The sequence below is a fragment of the Belonocnema kinseyi genome, chromosome 5, assembly GCF_010883055.1.
Source record: "Belonocnema kinseyi isolate 2016_QV_RU_SX_M_011 chromosome 5, B_treatae_v1, whole genome shotgun sequence".
Taxonomy (NCBI): Eukaryota; Metazoa; Arthropoda; class Insecta; order Hymenoptera; family Cynipidae; genus Belonocnema; species Belonocnema kinseyi.
The window spans coordinates 94,206,529-94,230,238 of NC_046661.1; the positions used below are offsets into that span (position 1 = coordinate 94,206,529).

At 23.0% G+C, this 23,710-nt stretch overlaps 1 protein-coding gene across 1 annotated transcript in view; it reads left to right on the forward strand.

The window, feature by feature from the left end:
* The window catches only part of LOC117173011 (exosome complex exonuclease RRP42), a 40,386-nt gene extending 20,001 nt beyond the window's left edge, over window positions 1–20,385 (forward strand). Inside the window, exons 4-9 of the mRNA XM_033361357.1 lie at window positions 538–734; window positions 3,936–4,101; window positions 7,964–8,158; window positions 13,261–13,416; window positions 16,870–16,985; window positions 19,829–20,385. Coding sequence (XP_033217248.1) covers window positions 538–734; window positions 3,936–4,101; window positions 7,964–8,158; window positions 13,261–13,416; window positions 16,870–16,974 — 819 coding nt within the window. The 3' untranslated portion in view covers window positions 16,975–16,985; window positions 19,829–20,385. The remainder of the gene's footprint in view (window positions 1–537; window positions 735–3,935; window positions 4,102–7,963; window positions 8,159–13,260; window positions 13,417–16,869; window positions 16,986–19,828) is intronic.
* The last annotated feature ends 3,325 nt before the right edge of the window (window positions 20,386–23,710 follow it).

The following is a 23,710-nucleotide window of genomic DNA, read 5'->3' on the forward strand; positions in this document are numbered from 1 at the left end:
ACTCGACATCGTTGAATTCTCATCTTCAAGTGGACGTTTTAATGTCAACCCTATACTTCATAATTTAAATTATTTGACTGTTTCGCGCGTAAACTCAGTTCCACTCGTTACACGCTATGCCTGGACGCGCCACCACACGGCGAATTTAATGAATTAAATTATTCAATTTGAGGTTAGAAATTAGTAAACAATGTGTCGTGCACTCCGAATTACTACAAGTTAAAAAATATATAACTGTAATAATAATTTGTCTCAAATATAGACAACAGTATTAAATTTAATAAAAATGGCCGAAACCCCATTGAGTGTCGCTGAAAAAACATTTATTCTTCATGGAGTCGACGTAAGTTGAACTGCAAATAATAATATAACCTCTAAATCCACGTGAATTTGATCATCTATGTAAATTTATTGATTTTATTCATTTTACTTTAACTAATTTATTATTTTTCACAAAATATCTTTCAAAATTGTTCTTTAAAACGTACTTTTTTAGTATTATTAATAATTGTCTATGTTATACTACTTTAATTCCAGACGAATTCTAGACTTGATGGCCGGTCACGATTGGAGTACCGAATGATTGAAATAGAATCGAAATTAATGGAACAGGTGAATGGATCTGCTCGTGTTCGCCTAGGAAATAGTGATATTATGGCTGGAGTAAAATTGGAAATAGATGCACCATTTCCTGATAGTCCTTTTGAAGGAAAACTTGAATTTTTCGTCGACTGGTAAGAATTTTTGACATATTTTCTGGAAATGTCGGGGAATTTTTTCCAAAAGCGCGCTTACTTTTGTTTAAATTTTCAAATATAAAATTGAATAACAGTGATTTTTTATTTCTTCAAGTAGCGTTATATTGCCGAATTTAACTTTTTTGTTGCAAATGCGTTTTTTTCAACTATAAAGTAACCTTTTCTATTTTTGTTTAAGAATTGATTTTTTTAGTTGTAAATTCATGTATTTTATTGAAAATTCGTTCTTTTTGATCAAAAATAAAATAAATATATAAATTTTAAATGAAAAATAATTTATAAATAAATATAAAATTGAATAAAAATGATTATCTACTTGTAAAAATAGCTTTATATTACTGAATTTAACTATTTACTTGAAAATTCGTTTATTTTGTTTGAAATTAATTTTTTTATCTAAAAAGTAAGCTATATTCTATTTTTGGTTAAAAATTGATGGTTTTTAGTTGTAAGTTGAAGAATTTGGTTGAAAATGCGTTCTTTTTTTATAAAACATAAATATATAAATGATAAATATAAAATAAATATAAAATAAATATAAAATTTAATAAAAATTATTCTTTGTTTGTAAAAGTTACTTTATATTACTGAATAAAACTATTTTGTTGAAAACCAGCTTTTTTGTTCCTAATTAATTTTTTTAATTGAAAATTTACCTATTCTATTTTTAGTTCTAAATTCATGTATTTTATTGAAAATTCGTTCTTTTTGATCAAAAATAAAATAATGATATAAATTTTAAATGAAAAATAATTTATAAATAAATATAAAATTGAATAAAAATGATTATTTACTTGTAAAAATAGCTTTATATTACTGAATTTAACTATTTACTTTAAAATTCGTTTATTTTGTTTGAAATTAATTTTTTTATCTGAAAAGTAAGCTATTTTTGGTTAAAAATTGATGGTTTTTAGTTGTAAGTTGAAGAATTTGGTTGAAAATGCGTTCTTTTTTTATAAAAATAAATATATAAATGATAAATATAAAATAAATAAAAAATGAATATAAAATTGAATAACAATGATTCTTTAGTTGTAAAAGTAACTTTATATTACTGAATTGAACTATTTTGTTTGAAAATTTTTTTTTTGTTTGTTTGAAATTCATTTTTTAAACTAAAAACTTAAAAGTACGCTATTCTATTTTTAGTTAAAAATTTATGGTTTTTAGTTCTGAATACAAGCATGCGGTTGAAAACGCGTTCTTTTATATATATAAAAAAAATATTTATAAAAATTAAATGATAAATAAATATAAAACTTTTTAACAATAATTTTTTATTTTTAAAAGTACCTTTATATTACTGAATTTAACTACTTTCTTGAAAATTCGTTTTGTTTTTAATTTATTTTTTTATCTGAAAAGTAATCTATTCTATTTTTGGTTAAAAATTAATGGTTTTTGGTTATAAATTCAAGTATTTTTTTGAAAATTCGTTCTTATTTATAAAGAATAAAATAAATATATAAATTATAAATATAAAATCGATAAAAAATAATGATAAAAAAATGATAAAATGATAAAAAATAAAATTAGTATATGAATATTAATTATAATATAAAATAAGATATATAAATATAAATAAAAAATAAGTGATAAATAAATATGAAATTTAATAAAAATTATTATTGGTAAAGGTAACTTTATATTACTGAATTTAACTGTTTGGTTGAAAACTCTTTTTCTTTCTAATTAAGTTTTTCAGTTGAAAACTTACCTATTCTATTTTTGATTAAAAATTGCAGTTTTTTAGCTGTAAATTCATGTATTTTATTGAAAATTCGTTCTTCTGATTAAAGGAACTATTCTTCTTGGTTGAAAAGCAATATTTTTTTCCTAATAATTAAACTGTTCTTCGCAAGTTTTTACCTAAAAAGTCTTTCTTAGTTGAAAAGTCGATTTTTTTCCGTTGAATTCCACTCTTTTTTAATAAAAATAAAAATATTTTTTTGGTTGAAATATCAACTAACTACTAAATTTCTTGCTCTGTATTAATCTTTTTGTTTGAATGAAAATTAAATTACTTGTTTGAATTTATATTGCTTGTCACAAATTAATTTTTTGTTTGAAGATTTATTATTTTATTGAAAATTCATTTCCTTGATTGAAAAATGAGCTACTTTGTTGAAAATATAGTCTTTTTTTGCTTAAAACTATTTTGTATTTATTGAAAATTGAACTATTCAATTTTTGGTTGGCAATTCATCTTTTTTAGTTGAAAATTCGTCTTTTGTGGTATAAAATTAATCTTCTTAATTTAAAATGAGATTTTAAGTTCAAAATTCAACTATTGGTATGCAAATTTGTCTGGATTAGGTGAAAATTCAACTATTTCGTTTACAATTCATGTATTTCGTTGATTATATTAATCTTTTTCTTTTAAAATTAATCTTTTTTGAAAATTCAAGTATTCCAGTTAAATATCCATAATTTTATTTGAATGTTCATCCATTTTGTTTAAAATTCATCATTTTAGTTAAAAATTTGTTTGTTTTGCGGTAGAAAATTAATTTTCAACTGAAAATTCAAATTTTTTATTTTTTGTTGAAAACTGATATTTTTTAGTTCAAAATTTAAATACTATTTTGTTGTAAAATTAATCTTTGATAGTTCAAAATTCAACTACTCGTTTGCAAATTGATATTTTTTAGTTGAAAATTTAACGATTTCGTTGAGAATTCCTGTATTTTGTTGAAAAATCGTATTTTTAGGTAGAAAATTATTCTTTTTGTTTTAAAATTCAAACTGTCTGCTTAAAAAATTTTCTATCTCGTTGATTAGAATTTTTCTAATTAATTTATTTTTATTATATTTGTAAAAATTTTATTAATATTCTTAAGATTAAAAAATATTAAATATACACTTGATTTTAAGTTTAATTAATCGATGGTGCTTAATATCTTGTAATATAATAAAAATTTATAATAAAATCGCGAATCTGTATACATATTCAGAATTGATTTTATAAAAAAAACGCTTAATATTTTAATGGCTCCGTATTATGAAAAAATAATAACTGAAAAAAACTTGAGATACCTAAAAAAAAACTGGTATTGCCACAGAATTTTTTTCAGGATTTGTTTAGATTCCTTTTAATAGTTTATTGGCTAAACATTTAAATTTTGATTATACCCGAACTCTAAAAAATAATATAAATAATGAATGAAATTTTAGCTCAGCTAATGCGACACCAGAGTTTGAAGGAAAAGGAGGAGACGACATAGCAAATGAAATTAGCCATGTTCTTTCACGAACCTACCAGTCTCCTCAAACTTTTGATTTGAGATCACTCTCCATTTTGCCCCACAAAAAATGTTGGAAAATGTTTGTCGATATATTGGTGAGCTGCAGATTTTTATGGTTTAAAAATTATATAATAATTCTATTAGTTTGAGGCTTTTTCGAGCGACTTTTTCTTTCTTTTGAGACTTTTTTCTCTTTTTTTTCCCATGAAACTTATCCCTTTTCTCGTTTTTAGTTGCAATACGAACTGAATTAATAAGATCCAATAAGAAAATACAATTTTTTGAATAGAACCTAATTATTTTTTGTAGAAAAGTCTATTATTATTATTTTGGTTCAGCATTCATCTTTTTTTGGTTACAAATCTTACTGTTTTGTTCAAAAGTCATGTTCATTTAAATTTATATATTTTTAGGTTGAAAAATCTCATATTTTGTTGAAAATTCAACTGTTTTTGTTGAATATTTGTTTTTTTGTTTATAGAAAAGTGATCATTTTCGATTGAAAATTCGTATTTTTTTATAGCAAAATCATCTTTCTTGATTGAAAATACAAGTTTTTTCTTAATAAACTTTTTTGGTGGAAAGTTAACTGTTTTCTGTCAAATTTGTCTTTTTGGCTGGGAAATTCAAATATTTGATTAATAACTCAACTAATTTTTTTTTTTAATTCAATGTTTTTTTTAAAGTCAACTATTTGGTTGAAAATTCCGCTGATTTTTTAAACATTCTTTTTTTTAATAGGAAAATGTTGGAAATAAACTTTTCTATTAAAAACATAACTTTTTCGGTTGAAGATTCACTGGTTTCTGCATAATTTGTCTTTAGACTTGAAAGTTCAACTATCAGATTGGAAATTTAATTATTTGCTTGAAAATGTCATTATTGTATTTAAAATTAAACTATTTGTATATAAATTCAACTACTTTCTTGATAAGTCAACTATTTGGTTGAAAATTCGACTACTTTGTAGAAAAATTAATTATTATTTTGAAAATTCATCTCTTTCGATAGAAAATTTGTCCATTCGAATTAAAAATTTATCTTATGTGATAGAAAAGTCATCTTTCTTGGTTGAAAATTAAATTTTTATTTTAATTTTTACTTTTCTGATTGAAAATAAACTGTTTTCCGTCAGATTTTCTTTTTGGCTTAAAAATGCAACTACTTGATTGAAAATGATATTGTTTAAGGTTAAATTTCAATCTTTACTGCTTGAAAATTTGACAACTTTCTTGAAAATTTCAGTTTTGTAGGTTCAGGAATCTAATATTTTGTTATAAATTAAACTATTTTCTTGACAATTTAATTATTTTATTGGAAATTCAAACATTTTATTAAAAAATCAACTATTTGGTTGAAAATTCACATGTTTTGTTGAACATTAATTTTTTTATAGAAAATTTATCCTTTTGGTTGAAAATGAACTTTTTTGTTAATAATTCAACTTTTCTGCTGTAAAATTATCTGTCTTCTAAAAATATCGTCTGCTTGGCTTGGAAACATGGAAACTCAACTACTTGATTAAAGTTAAACTATTTTGTTAAAAATTTAATTTTCTATTGAAAGTTCAACTATTTGATTGAAACTTCATATATTTTGTTGAAAATTCGTCTTTTTGGTAGAAAATTAATCTTCTTGGTTAAAAATTAATATTTTTTCTGAAAATTCAACTGGTTTGTTGAACATTCATTTTTTTATAGAAAGTTTGTCCTTTTAGATTGAAAATTCCTATTTTTTGGTAGAAAAGTTTTGAAAATTTAACTATTTTGTTGAAATTAATTATTTTATAGAAAATTTAACCATTTTGTTTAAAAAATCAAGTAATTTGTTAACAACTCAACTGTTTTTTTGGACATTCGTTTTTTTTAACAGAAAATTTGTCCTTTTGGATTGAAAATTCCTATTTTTTGGCAGAAAAGTCATTTTTCTGACTTGAAAATACTACTGTTTATGATTGCAGCTTAATATTTTTGATTGTAGTTTAAAATTTTGTTTGAAAATTTATCTTTGTAAATTAAAAGTTCAACTATTCCACTGAAAATTTAACTATTTTGTTAAAAATTTAATAATTTGTTAAAAATGCAATCATTTTATTAAAAAGTCAACTATTTGGATTAAAATGTAAACCTTTTTTGAAAATTGAACTATTTGGTTAACAATTCAACTTTTTTTTTTAATGTTAATTTAACTATTTCTTTAAAAAGACAATCATTTGGATGATTATTTCAATCTTTTTTTTTAATTCCACTTTTTTGTTAAAAAATCAACTAAATGGTGGAAAATTCAACTGTTTTCTTGAAAATTTTTCGTTTTAGATTGCAAATTCGTATTTTTTTGTACAAAAGCATAATCTTTCTTGGTTGAGATTCGACTTTTCGCGTTCAAATTCATCTTTTTAGGTTGAAAAATCAATTCGTTTGTTAACAAAAAATCTTTTTTAGTTGAAAATTAAACTGTTTTGTTGAAAATTTCGTCTCGTTGTTTAAAAATTAAACCATTTGGTTGAAAGTTGAAAAATTCGGCTAAACATTCAACTATTTTGTTGAAAAAGTAATTATTTTATTGAAAATTCAACCATTTTGTTAAAAAATAAACTATTTTTTTGACAATTCAACTGCTTTTTTGGACATTACTTTTTTTAATAGAAAATTTCTCCTTTTGGATTGAAGATTCCTATTTTGTGGTAGAAAAGTCATCTTTCTGACGTAAAAATGCTACTGTTTATGATTGCATTTTAATATTTTTGATTGTAATTTAATATTTTTCTTTGCAAATATTAAAATTCAACTATTTCACTAAAAATTAAATTTTTTTGTTAACAATTTAATTATTTGTTAAAAATTCAACTATTTGGATTAAAATGAAAACCTTTTTTTAAATTCAACTATGAATAAAATGTTAATTTAACTATTAGGATTATTAGGATGGAAATTTAAATCTTTTTTTTTTAATCCATTCTTTTGTTAAAAAATCAACTATATGTTGGAAAATCAACTGTTTTCTTGAAAATTTGTCCTTTTAGATTGCAAATTCCTATTTTTTGGTACAAAAGAATCATCTTTCTTGGTTGAAATTTGACTTTCCTGGTTGAAAATTCATCTTTTTAGGAAAAAAGAATTTTGGTTAAACATGCAATTATTTTGTTGAAAAAGTAATCATTTTATTGAAAATTCAACCATTTTGTTAGTAAGTCAATTTTTTTGTTGACAATTCAACTATTTTGTTAAAAATTCTTTGCTTTTTATAGAAACTTTGTGCTTTTGGATTGAAAATTCTTATTTTTTGTAAAAAAAAACATCTTTTTTGGTTTAAAATTAACTTGTTTGTTACAAACTTAACTTTTCTGTTTGAAAATCAACTATCTTCTGCAAAATTTGTCGTTTTAGCTTGAAAATTAAACTGTTTGGTTGAAAATTCATCTTAGTAGGTTGAAAAATCAACTATTTGGTTGAAAATTTATCTTTTCGGGCTTTAAAGTCAACAGGTTTTTAAAACCTTCGACTTGTCAGCTTGAAAACTCAACTCTTTTGTTGAACATTAATCTTTTTTAGTTGTAAATTCAAATATTTTGTTGAAAATTCGTTGATTTTTGTTGAATTCAACAGTTTTTGTTTTAAAATTAAAATATTTTTTGGTTGAAATATCAACTATTTGGTGAAAAACCCAACTATTTTATTAAAAATGCAATATATTGCGACTTGAAATCTTAGAAATTTATAGCATTTTAGATTGAATTCAAGATTTTAGCTGCATTAATTTTATTTAAAAGAATTTATTCCCCTATTTTCGTGAAAAATTACACCATTTCCCCTCTTTGGAGAGCATTTTGGACTGTAAAGTCTGTTTCTATTAAAAAAAAACAACCTAAGAACACCACAAAAACATGTTGAAATTAGAAAATAATTTCTATTTACAAATAGAATTTAAATCAATTTTCTTTTTTTTTTACTTCAACAGATTCTTCAATGTGGCGGAAATTTGTTTGACGCTGTCGGTGTTGCTGTTAAGGCAGCTTTGAATAGCACAGAAATTCCTAAAGTAACTTCAGCAACAGTTGATGGTGCAGAAGCCGATATTCATTTATCGGATGATATTTACGACTGCACCAAATTAGACGTTACAAATTTTCCGCTATTTGTAACAGTCTGTAAGGTAACAGATACTGGTTTTAAAAAACAATTCTAAGAGATTTTTTGACCTCGTATATGAGTATTTTATAGAAAATTTATCTAATTTATAATTAAATAATCTAATTTATAATTAACTGATCTTATTTATAATTAAACGACATTATTTATAATTAATCTAGAATATTGTGCGCATAAAAATGACAGAAAATCTTTTTTGATTTGAGAAATTTGTATATGATTTACAGAAGATTATTTTTTTCATTGAAAAAATATGACTCTTTTTTTTGGTAGAAAATGAATCTTTTTAGTTCAAAATTTATTTCGTTGGCTTGGAAATAATTTATTTTATTGGAAATTAATTTTTAACTATTTAATTTTTGGTTGAACATCAATCTTCCGTATCCAATTTCTGTTGTTTTTTTTTTTGAAAATTAGTTTTTTTTTACTGAAAATTAATATTTGTTTACTTAAAATTTAATTACATTGTTTGTCGATTTTTTTTCATAGACATTTAATCTTTTAGGTAGAAAATTAATTTTTTTTTTTCGTTACAAATTTAACTATTTAGTTGAAAATTGATTTTGTTTGCTCAAAAACTTATTTGTCCAACTGAAAATTAAATTATTCTTTTTTTATTGTTAAAATTATCTTCTTCACTAGAAAATTCTTATTTAACTGAAAATTGTCCTTTTGTTGGTAGAAAATGATTCCTTTTTATTTAAAATTCAAGTATGAGGTGGAAAATTCCATTCGAAGTTAAAATATTTTGTTAAAAATTCATGTATTTTGTTTAAAATTATTGGTTTTCAGTAGAAAATTAATGTAACTGTTTTCTTTAAAATTTATTTAATTTGTTTAAAAACTTATTTCTCTAAGAGAAAATTAAACTATTCTATTTAATTGTTGAAAACCTTTTATTTTTTTCAGTAAAAAATGTATATATTTAAAATTGGTGTTTTTTGGTAGAAAATTAACCTTTTTGATTGAAAATTCAACTATTAGGCTGAAAATTCCATTCAAAATAAAAATCTGTAGTTGAAAATTAATTTCTTTGGTTAAAAATGATTTTTTTTTTAAATTGGAAATTAATGTTTTTCACTTTAAAATGTAACTAACTTCTTGGTTAAAAATGTCACTATTTGGTTTATATTTAATTTTTCTCATTGAAGATTCATCATTTTAGTTCAGTTCATTTCTTCGGTTAATAATTTAAGAAATTCTGTCGAATCTTCCTAATCAATGATTCACCTTTTTGGTTGAAAAATCAACTATTATATTGAAAATTCCATTAAAAATTAAAATAATTTGTTGAAAATTCATCAATTTTGTTGGCAAAAAAATTATTTTTTGGCATAAGATTAATCTTTTTGGGTAAAGATTAATTTCTTCGGTTGAAAAAATTGTTTAAATTGTTTTTTTTTCCCCAGATATTTAACCGCATTTTTTGCCCAAATTTTTTTTTATAGTCATTTAATGTTTTTGGTAGAAAATTCTTTTGTTTAAAATTAAACTATTTCGTGGGAAGTTTATTTTATTTGCTTTAAAACTTATTTCTCCAATTTGAAATTAAATTATTATATTTTTTTATTGAAAATTTGTTCGTTTTTTTAGTTGAAAATTTCTATATTGTCAAAATTTCTTTTTTTTTTTAGATAGTTAACCGATTTGATTGAAAATTTAATTATTAGGTTAAAAATTGAATTAAAAATTAGAATATTGCGTTGAAAATTCACGTATTTGATTGAAAATTTACCAAATTCTGTGGAATCTTCTTGATGGCTAATTCAAATTTCAAATCAACTATTATATTGAAAATTCCATTAAAAATAAAAATTTTTTGTTGAAAATTCATAAATTTTGTTACAAAAAAATCCTTTTTTGGTATAAGATTTATTTTTTTGATATAAGATTAATCTTTTTGGTTAAAAATCGATTTCTTTGGTTTAAAATTAGATTTAAAAAAATTTAAATTGAACTTTTATACCTTTTGGCATTAACCTTTTTGATTAAAACTTTAACTATCAGGTTAAAAATCCAATTAAAAATTTAAATATTGCGTTAAAAGTTCACGTGTTTTGTTCAAAATGATTTTTTTTTGTAGAATATACATCTTTTTTGTTGAAAATTAATTTTTGAAACTAATTTAATTGTCGACATTTTTTTAAAGACATTTGATATTTTTAGTTAAAAATTCACCTGTTTTATTCAAAATTTAACTATTTCGTTGATAATTTATTTTGTTAAAAATTTATTTCTCTAACTTAAAATTAAACTATTTCATTACTTGTTGAAAATTAATCTTTTTTAGTTGAAAATTCACCTATTTTATTGAAAATTTGTCCTTTTTTGTGGAAAATTTATCTACTTGTTTGAAAGTTTAAATATTTGTTTAAAAATATATTTTTTTATTGAAGATGCATTATTTTAGTTCAAAGTTAATTTCTTTGATTAAAAATCGACCAAATTCTGTTGAATCTTCTTGATGGCTAATTCGACTTTTTCGATTGAAAAATCAACTATCATATTGAAAATTCCATTAAAAATTAAAATATTTTGTTATAAAAAAATTCTTTTTTGGTATAAGATGAATCTTTTCGGTGAAAAATTGATTTCATTGGTTTAAAATTAGTTTTTTAAATTGAAAATTGATTTTTTAAACTAAATATTTATCCATTTTTTTTATAGCCATTTAATCTTTTTAATAGAAAATTCATTTCTTGAAAATTGAACTTTTTAACCTTTTGAAGTTAACATTTTTTATTGAAAATTTAACTTTTAGGTTAAAAAATAAATTAAACAATAAAATATTGCGTTGCAAATTCACGTATTTTGTTAAAAAGAATGTTTTCTAGAAAATAAATCTTTTTTGTTGAAGATTAATTTTTCTAACTTATTTATTTGTCGACATTTTTTTATAGACATTTTATATTTTTAGTTGAAAATTGGTTCGTTGATAATTTAATTAATTTTCTTAAAAACCTATTTCCCTAACGTAAAATTGAACTATTATATTTATTGTTCGAAAGTTGTCCTGTTTTGTAGAAAATTCATCTACTGGTTTGAAAATTCAAATATTTGGTTAAAAATGTTCTTATTGAAAATTCATTATTTTAGTTCAAAGCATATATATATAATAATTTATTTTATTGTGTTAAAAATTTATTTCCCTAACTTAAAATTGAAGTATTCTATTTCTTGTTCAAAATTGATCTCTTTTAGTGGAAAATTCATCTATTTTGTTGAAAATTTGTCCTTTTTGTAGAAAATTTACCTACTGGGTTGAAAATTTAACTATTTGGTTAAAAATGTTCTTTTTTATTGAAGATTCAGTTAGTTAAACGTTAATTTATTTAGTTAAACATTGAATAATTTTGGTTAAAAACTAAATTTTTTTACTAAAAATGTAGGTATTCCATTCTTTCTGAAATAATTGATCTTTTATAGTACAAAATACACTTATTCTGTTGAAAATTGATCTTTTTTAGTTGAAAATTGATCTATTTCGTTGAACATTTGTTCTTTTTTGTGGAAAATTTATCTACTGGGTTGAAAATTCAAATATTTGTTTAAAAATGTTTTTTTTTTTAGTTGAAGATTAATTATTTTAGTTCAAAGTTAATTTCTTTCACTAAAAATTTAACAAATTCTGTTGAATCTTCTTAATGGCTAATTCAACTTTTTGGTTGAAAAATAAATTATTGTATTGAAAATTCCAATAAAAATTAAACTATTTTGTTGAAAATGCATATATTTTGTTACAAAAAAATTCTTTTTGGTATAAGATTAATCTTTTTGGTTAAAAATTGATTTATTTGGTTTAAAATTAGTTTTTTAAATTGAAAATTGATTTTTTAAACTAAATTTTTCACCAATTTTTTTTATAGCCATTTACTGTTTTTGGTGGAAAATTCATTTGTTGAAACTTTAACTTTTTAACCTTTTAAAATCAACCTTTTTGATTGAAAATTTAACTATTAGGTTAAAAATTTAATTGTAAATTAAAATATTGTGTTAAAAATCCACGTATTTTGTTAAAAATTATTCTTTTTTTTTGTGTAGAAAATATATCTTTTTGTTTGAAAATTAATTTTTGAAACTTATTTATTTCTCGAAATTTTTTTGATAAAAATTTGATATTTTTAGTTGAACATTCATCTCCTTTGCTCAAAATTTAACTATTTCGTTGATAATTTATTTTCTTTTGTTAAAAACTTATTTCTCTAACTTAAAATTAAAGTATTCTATTTCATGTTGAAAATTGATCTTTTTTAGTGGAAAATTCATCTATTTTGTTGAAAATTTGTCCTTTTTGTAGAAAATTTACCTACTGGGTTGAAAATTTAACTATTTGGTTAAAAATGTTTATTTTTTATTGAAGATTCATTTAATTAAAAGTTAATTTCTTTGGTTAATAATTGAATAATTTTGGTTAGAAACTAATTTTTTCACTAAAAATGTAGATATTCCATTTTTCCTGAAAGAATTGATCTTTTATAGTTAAAAATTTAATTATTTTGTTGAAAGTTCGTAATTTTTTAGTTAAAAATTTAATTATTTTAGTATAAAATGCATATTTTTATCTTGTAAATTCAACCGTTTTTAAAAAAGTCATATTTATGACTTGAAAACTCAATATTTTGAACAAGATTTTTTTCTTTATTGTTTGAAAAATCTTTCTTGGTTGAAATTCGTATTATTTAGCTTAAAATTGTTTTTTTTTTTGCTGAAAATTGAAATATTTGTTGGTGGAAATATCAACTATTACAGTTTTTGATGAGAATTCATTTATTTATTTATTAAAAAATCAACAATTTGTTTGAAAATTTAACTATTTGGTTGAAAGTTCCCTTTTTCTTGATTGAAAATTGATTATTTTAACTAAAAATGTGATAATAAAATTTTACATTAATAAAACTTAAATTTTTATCAGTTCTGTTATCTACCTTCAAGTTTTTTTTAATGCCAAATCGGCATTGAGGAAAAGCGACAACAGTGCTTTTGAGATTTTCGCGACACACCAATTTTTTAGAAAAAGATTATCTAATTTATAATTAAGTAAATGATGAATTTACAATTAATTGTTGTAATTTATAATTAAATTATATAATTTATAATTAATTACAGATCGGAGATCACTGTATAGTTGATCCTACATCTGAAGAAGAAATGTGCAGTGCTGCAAGTTTGGTGATTTCTGTAATGCCGAACGGAAAAATAACATCTACTGTCAAAAAAGGATACGGGAGTCTTCTTCCAGCTACTTTAATGAAAACAATAGAGGTATTTTAAAAAAAATGATTTATACTTTATATGCCGAATCTGGAATTTTTATAACTTGCATTAAAATTCAAGAAAATTAGAATAACTCAAACTTTAAATTCCTCTTTAATGTCCAAAGTTAAATAAAAATAAAAATTAAATTAAATCATACGAAATTTTTGAGAATTAAAATAAAATAAACCAACAATCGAATCATCAAATTTGGACAACCAAACTCTTAAGTGCTTTTATTAAAATAAACAGAAATAAACGTTTTTTTTTAAAGGTTTGGATTAATTTTTCTAACATCATAAGTAGAAATTCAAGACATTAGACAATAAGAGGCTCTAAAGGAGATTTTTTTACGAATATAGGGGATTAAATTTTTTAAAGTGAAGTTAATGTAGGAAAAAATATTAAATTAAAATTCTTTAAACTAAAAATATTTTATAAAAAAAATTTGTAACAAAATAGATAAACTTTTAACCAAAAAAAAAGACAAATTTACTGCAAAAGAGATCAATTGTCGAATAAAATGGTTAATATTTTTAAAAAAATTGTAGTTTTAAATCAAAATCAAATTAAAGCATACAAAAAAGACAAGTTTTCAACATAATAGTGGATTTTTCAACAAAATTGTTAAATTTTCGAGCCAAAAATACAAAATCTTAACAATAGAGTTGAATTTTCAACAAAAAATGATGACTTTTTAGTAATATTTAAAAATTTTCAAAAAACAAGTAAATTTTCAAACAAATACAATTTTTTAACCAAAAAATGCAATTTCTACCAAAAGAAATAAACAAAAAGAGACCGAGTTTTATACGAAATAATTGAGTTGTTAACCAAGAAAGATTTTTCAATCAAGGAAAAAATTTTGCAACTTAATTATTAAATTTTCAAACCAAACTTTTACTTACTCTTTGTTTGCCAAAAAATTAATTTTTAGCTACATTGTTGCATTTTCTACAAAGATAATTGAATTTTTGACCCAAAAAGACGATTTTTCAAAAGGAGAGTTGAATTTTCAGTCATGAAAGTAAAAAAACTTGAATTAAGTTTGTTAATTTTTAACCCAAAAAGACAAAATATCTACAAAAAAGTTAAATTTTCGACCAAAAGAGGAGACTTTTTAAATCAAAACTACGAATTTTTAACGAAATAGTTGAGTTTTTAACTAAGAAAAATTTTTCCGCCAAGAAAAAAATTAATTCCGAACCAAGTATTGAATTATCATAATTAAAAGATGAATATTCTAGAAAATAGTTTCATTTTTAACCCGAAAATATTCTTATTATTTACTTTTTTACTTTATTTTTAATTTAAAAATATTTTTTAGCCAATTTATTGAATTTTCTACCAAAATAGCTAAATTTTCGACGAAAAGAGATGAGTTTTTAAACCAAAAATACGAGTTTTCAACGAAATAGTTGAGTTTTTAACTAAGAAAAATTTTTCAGCAAAGAAAAAAAAAATCCGAATAAATTATTGAAATGTCAGAACTAAGAGATGAATATTCTATAAAATAGTTTGATTTTTAGCCCGAAAATATTCTTATTTTTTACTTTTTTTACTTTATTTTTAATTTAAAAAATACTTTTAACCAAATTATTGAAGTTTCTACAAAAATAGTTGAATTTTCGACCAAAAGATAAAATTTGTTAATAAAAAATTTAAATTTCTACCAAAAGAGATGACTTTTTGTACCAAAAATACGAATTTTTGACGAAATAGTTGAATTTTTAACTAAGAAAAATTTTTCAGTTAAGAAAAAAGACAATTCCGAACAAACTATTGAATTTCTAGAACCAAAAGATGAATATTCTACAAAAAAGTTTAATTTTTAGCCCTAAAAAAATTCTTATTATTTACATTTTTACATTGTTTTTAATTTAAAAACAAATGTTTTTAGCCAAAATATTAAATTTTCTACAGAAATAGTTTAATTTTAGACGCCAAAATAGGAATTTTCAACAGAAGAGTGGAATTTTGAACTAAAAAAAATTGTTCAGTCAAATAAAAAAATGTTGACCAAACTATTGACGTTTCCGACCAAAATGCTGAATTTTCTACAAATAAGTTTAACTTTCTACCCAAAAATATATTCTTATTATTTTCTTTATGTTTAATTAAAAAAAAATAGTCAAATTATTGAATTTTTTTACCAAAATAGTTGAATTTTCGACCAAAAGATAAAATTTGTTATGAAAAAAGTGAAATTAAATTTCTACCAAAAGAGATGACTTTTTGAACTAAAAATATGAATTTTCAACGAAATAGTTTAGTTTTTAATTAAGAAAAATGTTTCATTTAAGAAAAAAAGACAATTACGAATAAACTATTGCATTTTTAGAACCAAAAGCTGAATATTCTACAAAGCAGTCTAATTTTTAGCCTGAAAATATTCTTTTTATTTACTTTTTTACTTTATTTGTAATTTAAAAAATATTGTTTAGCCAAATTATTGAATGTTCGACGCCAAAAGAGGAATTTTCAACAGAAGAATAGATTTTTTAACTAAAAAAAATTTTCATTCAAGAAAAAAAAATGTTGACCAAACTAGTGACGTTTCAGATCAAAATGATGAATTTTCTATATAAAAAGTTTAATTTTCAACAAAAAATATGCATTTTCAACCAAGAAATTAATTTTTAGACAAGTGTTTGAATTTTTAACCCAAAATACTTGAATTTTTTCAATCAAGAAAAATATTCTAGTCTAGAAATTAAAAAATGTTAACTCACTTTTTGAATTCTTAAGTCAATAAAGATTGATTTTTGTACGAAATAATTGAATTTCTTTCCGGAAATGATGAATTTTCATCTAAATATTTATATTTTCACGAAATTGCTGAATTATCAGCAAAGTAATTCAATTTTTAACCAAATTTCGTTCAAAAAAGAAATTAAGGAATTAACTTTCAGCCAAAAATAGTTGAATTTTATTTTATGGTTTCTATCAAAACTTGAATTCCTATTCGAGTGAAAAATAAATTTTACCTGTTACCAACCTGCGTATTTAAAAAATTGTTATTTTTATAAATTTGTTATTTTCGTGAATAATAATTTTTTCTGGCTCACATTAAAAATTTTTTGAACATTTGAAAGATTTAAAATGATAAAAATACATTAGAAAGAAATTTTAATATTTACGAAAACAAAACAAAAACAGAAAATGTAGTTTTTTCAAATAGTAAATAAAAATATATGAGAAAAAGCAACTAAAATCTCTCTACTGATAAAAATAGATTTAAAAAATTTAAACATACGATCTAAAGAGGTTTTAATAATAAATTAAATCTCTTTTTTTATTAAAATTTAAACTGCTAAACCGCTGTGATTCCTTATTTCTTTATTTTTAATTTTTATTATTTATAAAAAATATTTATGTGTTTATTATTCAAATTGGATCTTTGGATTTTTTTAATTTTTATGAATTCGTATTTAAATAACTTATATATTTTATATTTTACAGATAGGTACAAGAGTGGGAATTCAACTCAACAACGCGGTTGTGAAACAATTAAAAAGAGAAGAGGAACTTGGACCTAAGAAGCCTATTTATGGATTTCTCAGATAATTTTTAATACTGTTAGTGTCATTATAATTATTTTCAAAACAATTATTTTAGAATTATTCTATAATCCTTCCACTCTAGAGAAAAAATTGCACTCTCTATTTCATTTTTAATTTCATATTTATATTTTTAAATTGAAAATTTAACTGTTTACTGTCTAGATTAAAATTCGTCGCTTTTAGAAGAAAATTATTATTAATTTTTTTTTAGAAAATTTATTTCCTCGCTTAAAAATGTAACTACATTATTGTAAAATCGAAAAAACATACTCATACGATTACTTCCCGATTGTTAAATTTTCAACAAAATATGTGAACTTTAAATCATATATAGATCAATTTTTAATCAAGAAAATTAATTTTTGACCGAAAAAGGAAAATGTTCAACAAAATACATGAATTTTCTACTAAAAAAGATAAATTTTCATTTAAATAGTTAAATTTTTAATGGAATATATAATTTTTTTTAGCAAAAATGGAATCATTTAATTTTTTGTTAAACAATTAATTTTTAAGAAAAAAACGAATTTTCAACATAATAGTTTAACTTTCAATAAAGCAGTGAAATTTTTAACAACAAAAAATGATTGTTAAATATAATACATGAATTAAAAGAAGTTGAATTCTAAATCCAAAAAGACGAATCTTCTAGAAAAAAGTTAAATTTTTAAATAAATAAAAATTACTTCCACAAAATTCTTTAATTTTCTACAAATTGGACTAATTTTTCACCAAATGAATTTTTAATCTAATTTTTAAAATGAAATCATATTTTTAATTTAAAAAATTAAGTTTTTGTCACAAAAAAATGGATTTTCAACAAAATGGTTCAATATTCAACAAAAGAGGTGAATTTTAAACTAAAGTAATGCATTTCCAACCAAAAAATAAATTTTTAACAAATTAATTCAATTTTTAAGGACAAAAATTGATTTTAAAGCAAGAAGAATAATTTTGTACCGAAAAATACCAATTTTTTACCACAAAGACAAATTTGTCCGAAAAAAAATAATTTCTATTCAAAGAAAAGCCAAATATCTAGTTAAATTTTCAATGAAAGAAGTCTTATTTTCAACTAAAAATGGAATAAACAAATTTCCAGTTAAAAAAATTATTTTCGTTCTAAAAAACGAATTTTCAACAAAAACAAAATTTTCAACCAAAATGATGAATTTTTGAGCAAGAAGATTAAATTTCTAAAAAAATAATGAATTTTTACCAATATACATTAATTTTCCAACAAATATTTACATTTTCAACTAAAATAGATAAATTTTCAAATAAAAATGAAATAGTTATATTTTCAGTTATAAAAAATTAATTTTCATTTCAAAAACGAATTTTTAACAATTCAGTTAAATTTACAACTGAAGGGGCGAATTTTCAACTAAAAATGGAAGTTGAATTTTCAGTTAATTAAAATACATTTTTTTAACGATTTTGCAACACTGTATTTAAATTTTTAACCAAAGAAATGAAATTTCTAAAAAAAAGTAATAATTTTTAACCAAAAAGATTATTTTGTACCAAAAAAGACGAATTTTAAACTAGACTTTAAACAGTTCAATTTTCAGTTTAAAAAATAATAACTTTTATTTTTTAAAAACAAATTTTCAACAATGTAGTTAAATTTTCAAGCAAAGAAATGAATTTTCAACCAAAAAGATTAATTTTCAAGCAGGAAGATTAGTTTTCTGCCAAAAAAATAATTTTCATAAAAAAAAGAATATAATTTTTCAATTAAAAATGGAATAGTTGCATTTTTTGTTAATTAAAATAAGTTTTAATTTTTTTGACGGTTTTTCAAGAATGCGTTTAATTTTCAACCTACTAAATTATTTTTGTACAAAAAAAATAATATTTTTATGCCAAAAAGATTAATTTTTTAGCAGTAAATACGAATTAACAATTATTTTTATTTTGGAAAAACGAATTTTCAACCAAAAAGTTCAATTTTTAAATCAATAGTTAAATTTTCAATTAAAAAATATAAATCTGAAAGTAAAAATGAAATAGTTGAATTTTCAGTAAAAAAATTCTTACTTAAAAAAAAATTGTCAACCAAAGCAATACATTTTTTACCAAAATAGAACGAATATTCAAGCTAGAAGATAATTTTCTACTTAAAAGACGAGTTTTAACCAAATAAGTGAATTTTCATCCAAAAAGATGAATTTACAGTCAAAAGTGGAATATTAAATTTTTAGTTAAACAAACTTTAATGAAAAAGACGAATTTTCAACCAAAAAACAAATTTTCAACAAAGGAGTTAAATTTTGAAGCAAAGAAGTGAATTTTCTGCAAAAAAAAAAGAATTTTGAACAAAAAAGATAAATTTTTCACTAAAAAGGATCAATTTGCTGTCAAAAGTGGAATATATAAATTTCTAGTTAAACAAAAAATTCAGTTTACATTACGAATTTTCAACCAAAAAGATTAATTTTTAACTAAATAGTTAAATTTTCAAATTAAAAATATAAATATTAAAGTAAAAAAGAAATAGTTGAATTTTCAGTAAAAAAGAATTAATTTTTAATTTTTAAAAAACAAATGTTCAACCAAAGTAATACATTTTTTACAAAAAAAAAAAACAAACGAATATTCCAACAACCAAATAGTTAAATTTTTAACTAAAAATTAAATAGTTTTTTAGAATTGGATTTTTTGGATTACCTGAATTACTTCGAATTATCTGAATTTAAAGTCGATTTTCGAGGATGAAAATTAGAACTGGGTTATATGCCATGGCTTTCAAGTTGATTCTGGAATACTAGGATTATTTTGAAGTACTCCAGACTATTGAACTGGATTAAAAGTGGATTACTTGGATTACCTGAATTACAATTATATTATTCCAGATTGTATGTCCTGGATTACAAATTGATTTCACGGATTACAATTAGAATACTTTAGCTTAAAACTGGACTATATACCCTGGATTATAAATGGATTACTCAGCAACACTGGCATCTGAATTATAGTATATTGACGTGGATAATAGGGGATTAAACTTAATTATGTTGGATTAAACTGGATCGTATTGGATTATTATTGATTATAGTGGATTATGGAAGATAAACGGGATTATAGTGGATTAAACTGGATTGAATTGGATTATTATTGATTATAGTGGATTATGGAAGATCAACGGGATTATAGTGCATTAAACTGGTTTGTTGTCGATTCCAGTGGATTTTGTCGATTAAACTGGATTGTGGTGGATAAACGGGATGATATCGAATTAATGTGGATTATAGGGGATTAAACTTTATTATATTGGATTAAACTGGATTATAGTGGATTAAACTGGATTGTATTGGATTATTGTTGATTATAGTGGATTAAGAAAGATAAATGGGATTATAGTGGATTAAACAGTATTGTTGTGAATTAAACTGGATGATAGTGGATTAAACAGTATTGTTGTGAATTAAACTGGATGATAGTGGATTAATGTGGATTATAGAGGAATAAACTTTATTATATTGGATTAAACTCGATTATAGTGGATTAAACTGGATTGCATTAGATTATTGTTGATTTTATTGGATTATGGAAGATAAACGGGATTATAGTGGATTTCCATGGATTATTGTCGATTATAGTGGATTTTGTCGATTAAACTGGATTGTGGTGGATAAACTGGATTGTGGTGGATAAACGGGATGATAGCTGATTAACGTGGATTATGGGGGATTAAACTTTATTATATTGTATTAAACTGGATTATAGTGGATTAAACTGTATTGCATTGTATTATTGTTGATTATAGTGGATGAGGAAAGATAAATGGGATTATAGTAGATTAAACTGGATCGTCTTGGATTATTATTGATTATAGTGGATTATGGAAGATCAACGGGATTATAGTGCATTAAACTGGATTGTTGTCGATTGCAGTGGATTTTGTCGATTAAACTGGATTGTGGTGGATAAACGGGATGATATCGGATTAACGTGGATTATAGGGGATTAAACTTTATTATATTGGATTAAACTGGATTATAGTGGATTAAACTGGATTGTATTGGATTATTGTTGATTATAGTGGATTAGGAAAGATAAATGGGATTATAGTGGAATTAAACAGTATTGTTGTGAATTAAACTGGATGATAGTGGATTAAAGTGGATTATAGAGGAATAAACTTTATTATATTGGATTAAACTCGATTATAGTGGATTAAACTGGATTGCATTAGATTATTGTTGATTTTATTGGATTATGGAAGATAAACGGGATTATATTGGATTACCATGGATTATTGTCGATTATAGTGGATTTTGTCGATTAAACTGGATTGTGGTGGATAAACGGGATGATAGTGGATTAAAATGGATTATAGGGGATTAAACTTTATTATATTGGATTATAGTGGATTAAAATGGATTGTATTGGATTATTATTGATTATAGTGGATTGTGGATGATAAACGGAATTGTAGTGGATTAAACTGAATTGTTTTCGATTATAGTGGATTTTGTCGATTAAACTGGATTGTGGTGGATAAACATGATGATAGTGGGTTATAGGGGATTAAACTTTATTATATTGGATTAAACTGGATTATAGTGGATTAAACGGGTTTACAGTGGATTATAGTGGATTAAACTGGATTGCATTGGATTATTATTGATGATAGTGGATTATGGAAGATCAACGGGATTATAGTGCATTAAACTAGTTTGTTGTCGATTCCAGTGGATTTTGTCGATTAAACTAGATTGTGGTGGATAAACGGGATGATAGTGGATTAACGTAGATTATAGGGGATTAAACTTTATTATATTGGATTAAACTGGGTTATAGTGGATTAAACTGGATTGCATTGGATTATTGTTGATTATAGTGAACTAGGAAAGATGAATAGGATTATAGTGGATTAAACTGGCTTATTGTCGATTATAGTGAATTAAACTGGATTATGGTGGATAAACTGAATTGTGGTGGATAAACGGGATTGTAGTGGATTATATGGGATTAAACTTTTATTATATTGGATTACACTGTATTGTTCTGGATCATAGTGGATTAAACTGGATTGTATTGGATTATAATGGACTGTGGTGCATAAACGACATTGTAGTGGAGTAAAGTGGATTATATGGGATGAAACTGGAGCATAGTGTAATCAACTGGATTATAGTGGATTGATTTGAATTATATTTAGTCAATGTGGATTATAGTAGATTATAATGTATTTCCGAATTATAGCGGATTACTCTTGAGGGATCGTCCATATATTACGTAAGACATTTTTCTTTTGTTTATATCGCTGTGTCCTTTTCAACTTGATAAAAATATTATTTTCGTCTTTATTCAAACAACAGAAAAACGTCTTACGTAATATATGGACAATCCCTGACTCTATAGGATTAATATGGAATAGAATGGATTAAATTGGATTATAATGTATTGAGCTGGAATATAGTGGATTATTCTGAATTATTGTGGAATAGTGTGCGTAATAGTAGATTAACGTGGATTAAAGTGGATTATAATAGATGAATATGGATTCATTTTGATTATTAATGATTACAGCAGATTGTGGATAAACGGGATTATAGCGGATTAATCTGGATTGTATTTGATTATTAATGATTATAGTACATTCTGGTGGATAAACGGGATTATAGCGGATTAAACTGGAGTATAGTGGATTAATGTGAATTATATTAAATTAATGTGGATTATAATGGATTAAACTGGAATAATATTGGATTATTATTGATTATAGTGGATTGTTGTGGATAAATGGGATTATAGTGAATTATATGGGATGAAACTAGAGTATAGTGTAATCAACTGGATTATAGTGGATTAATTTGCATTATATTGAATCTATGTGGATTATTGTAGATTATAATGGATTAAACTGGAGTATAATGGAATATGCTTGATTGTATAGGATTAATATGGAATATAATGGATTAAACTGGATTATAATGTATTCAGCTGGCTTTGGTGGATTATTCTGAATTATTGTGGAATAATGTGCATAATAGTAGATTAATGTGGATTGTATTTGATTATTATTGATTATAGTACATTGTGGTGGATAAACGGGATTATAGTGGATTAACCTAGATTGTATGGGATTAAACTGGAGTATAGTGGATTAATATGAATTATATTAAATAAATGTGGATTTTAATGGATTAAACTGGACTATAGTGGAATAATATGAATTACATTAAATCAACGTGGATTATAATGGATTATGCTTGATTGTATTGGATCAATCTGGACTTCATTGAATTAACCTGGATTTTTATTATTAAACTGAATTATAGTGGATTATGTTAAATTATTGTGGAATAATGTGTATAAGCAGAGAGAAATAGAGTCACAATGCATTAGAAATATCAGTTGATAGAAACAATGGCGCCCCCTACTCGCCCGTATACCCGTGATGGTCATTTGATATATATATATATATATATATATATATATCGGTTTTAAATCCGCGAGTGATTCCAGGACTAGGTCGGTGTGCCAAGAAAACTGCACCACCGACAATGACCGACATGAAGTAAATGAAAGTGGCCCTCAACCCTTAACCAAAGATAATATCTTTGCCTTAACATAGTGCGTCGCGTGGCCGTCGTAGGTATATCGCACGTTCACAACCTGATATCAGCTTTAAGGGCATGTGACACAGCTAAATACCTATATTACCGACCACAGTTTTTCAGTTCACTGAATGTTTTTTTGAACCTAAGAACTTTTTTTGTAAGTAA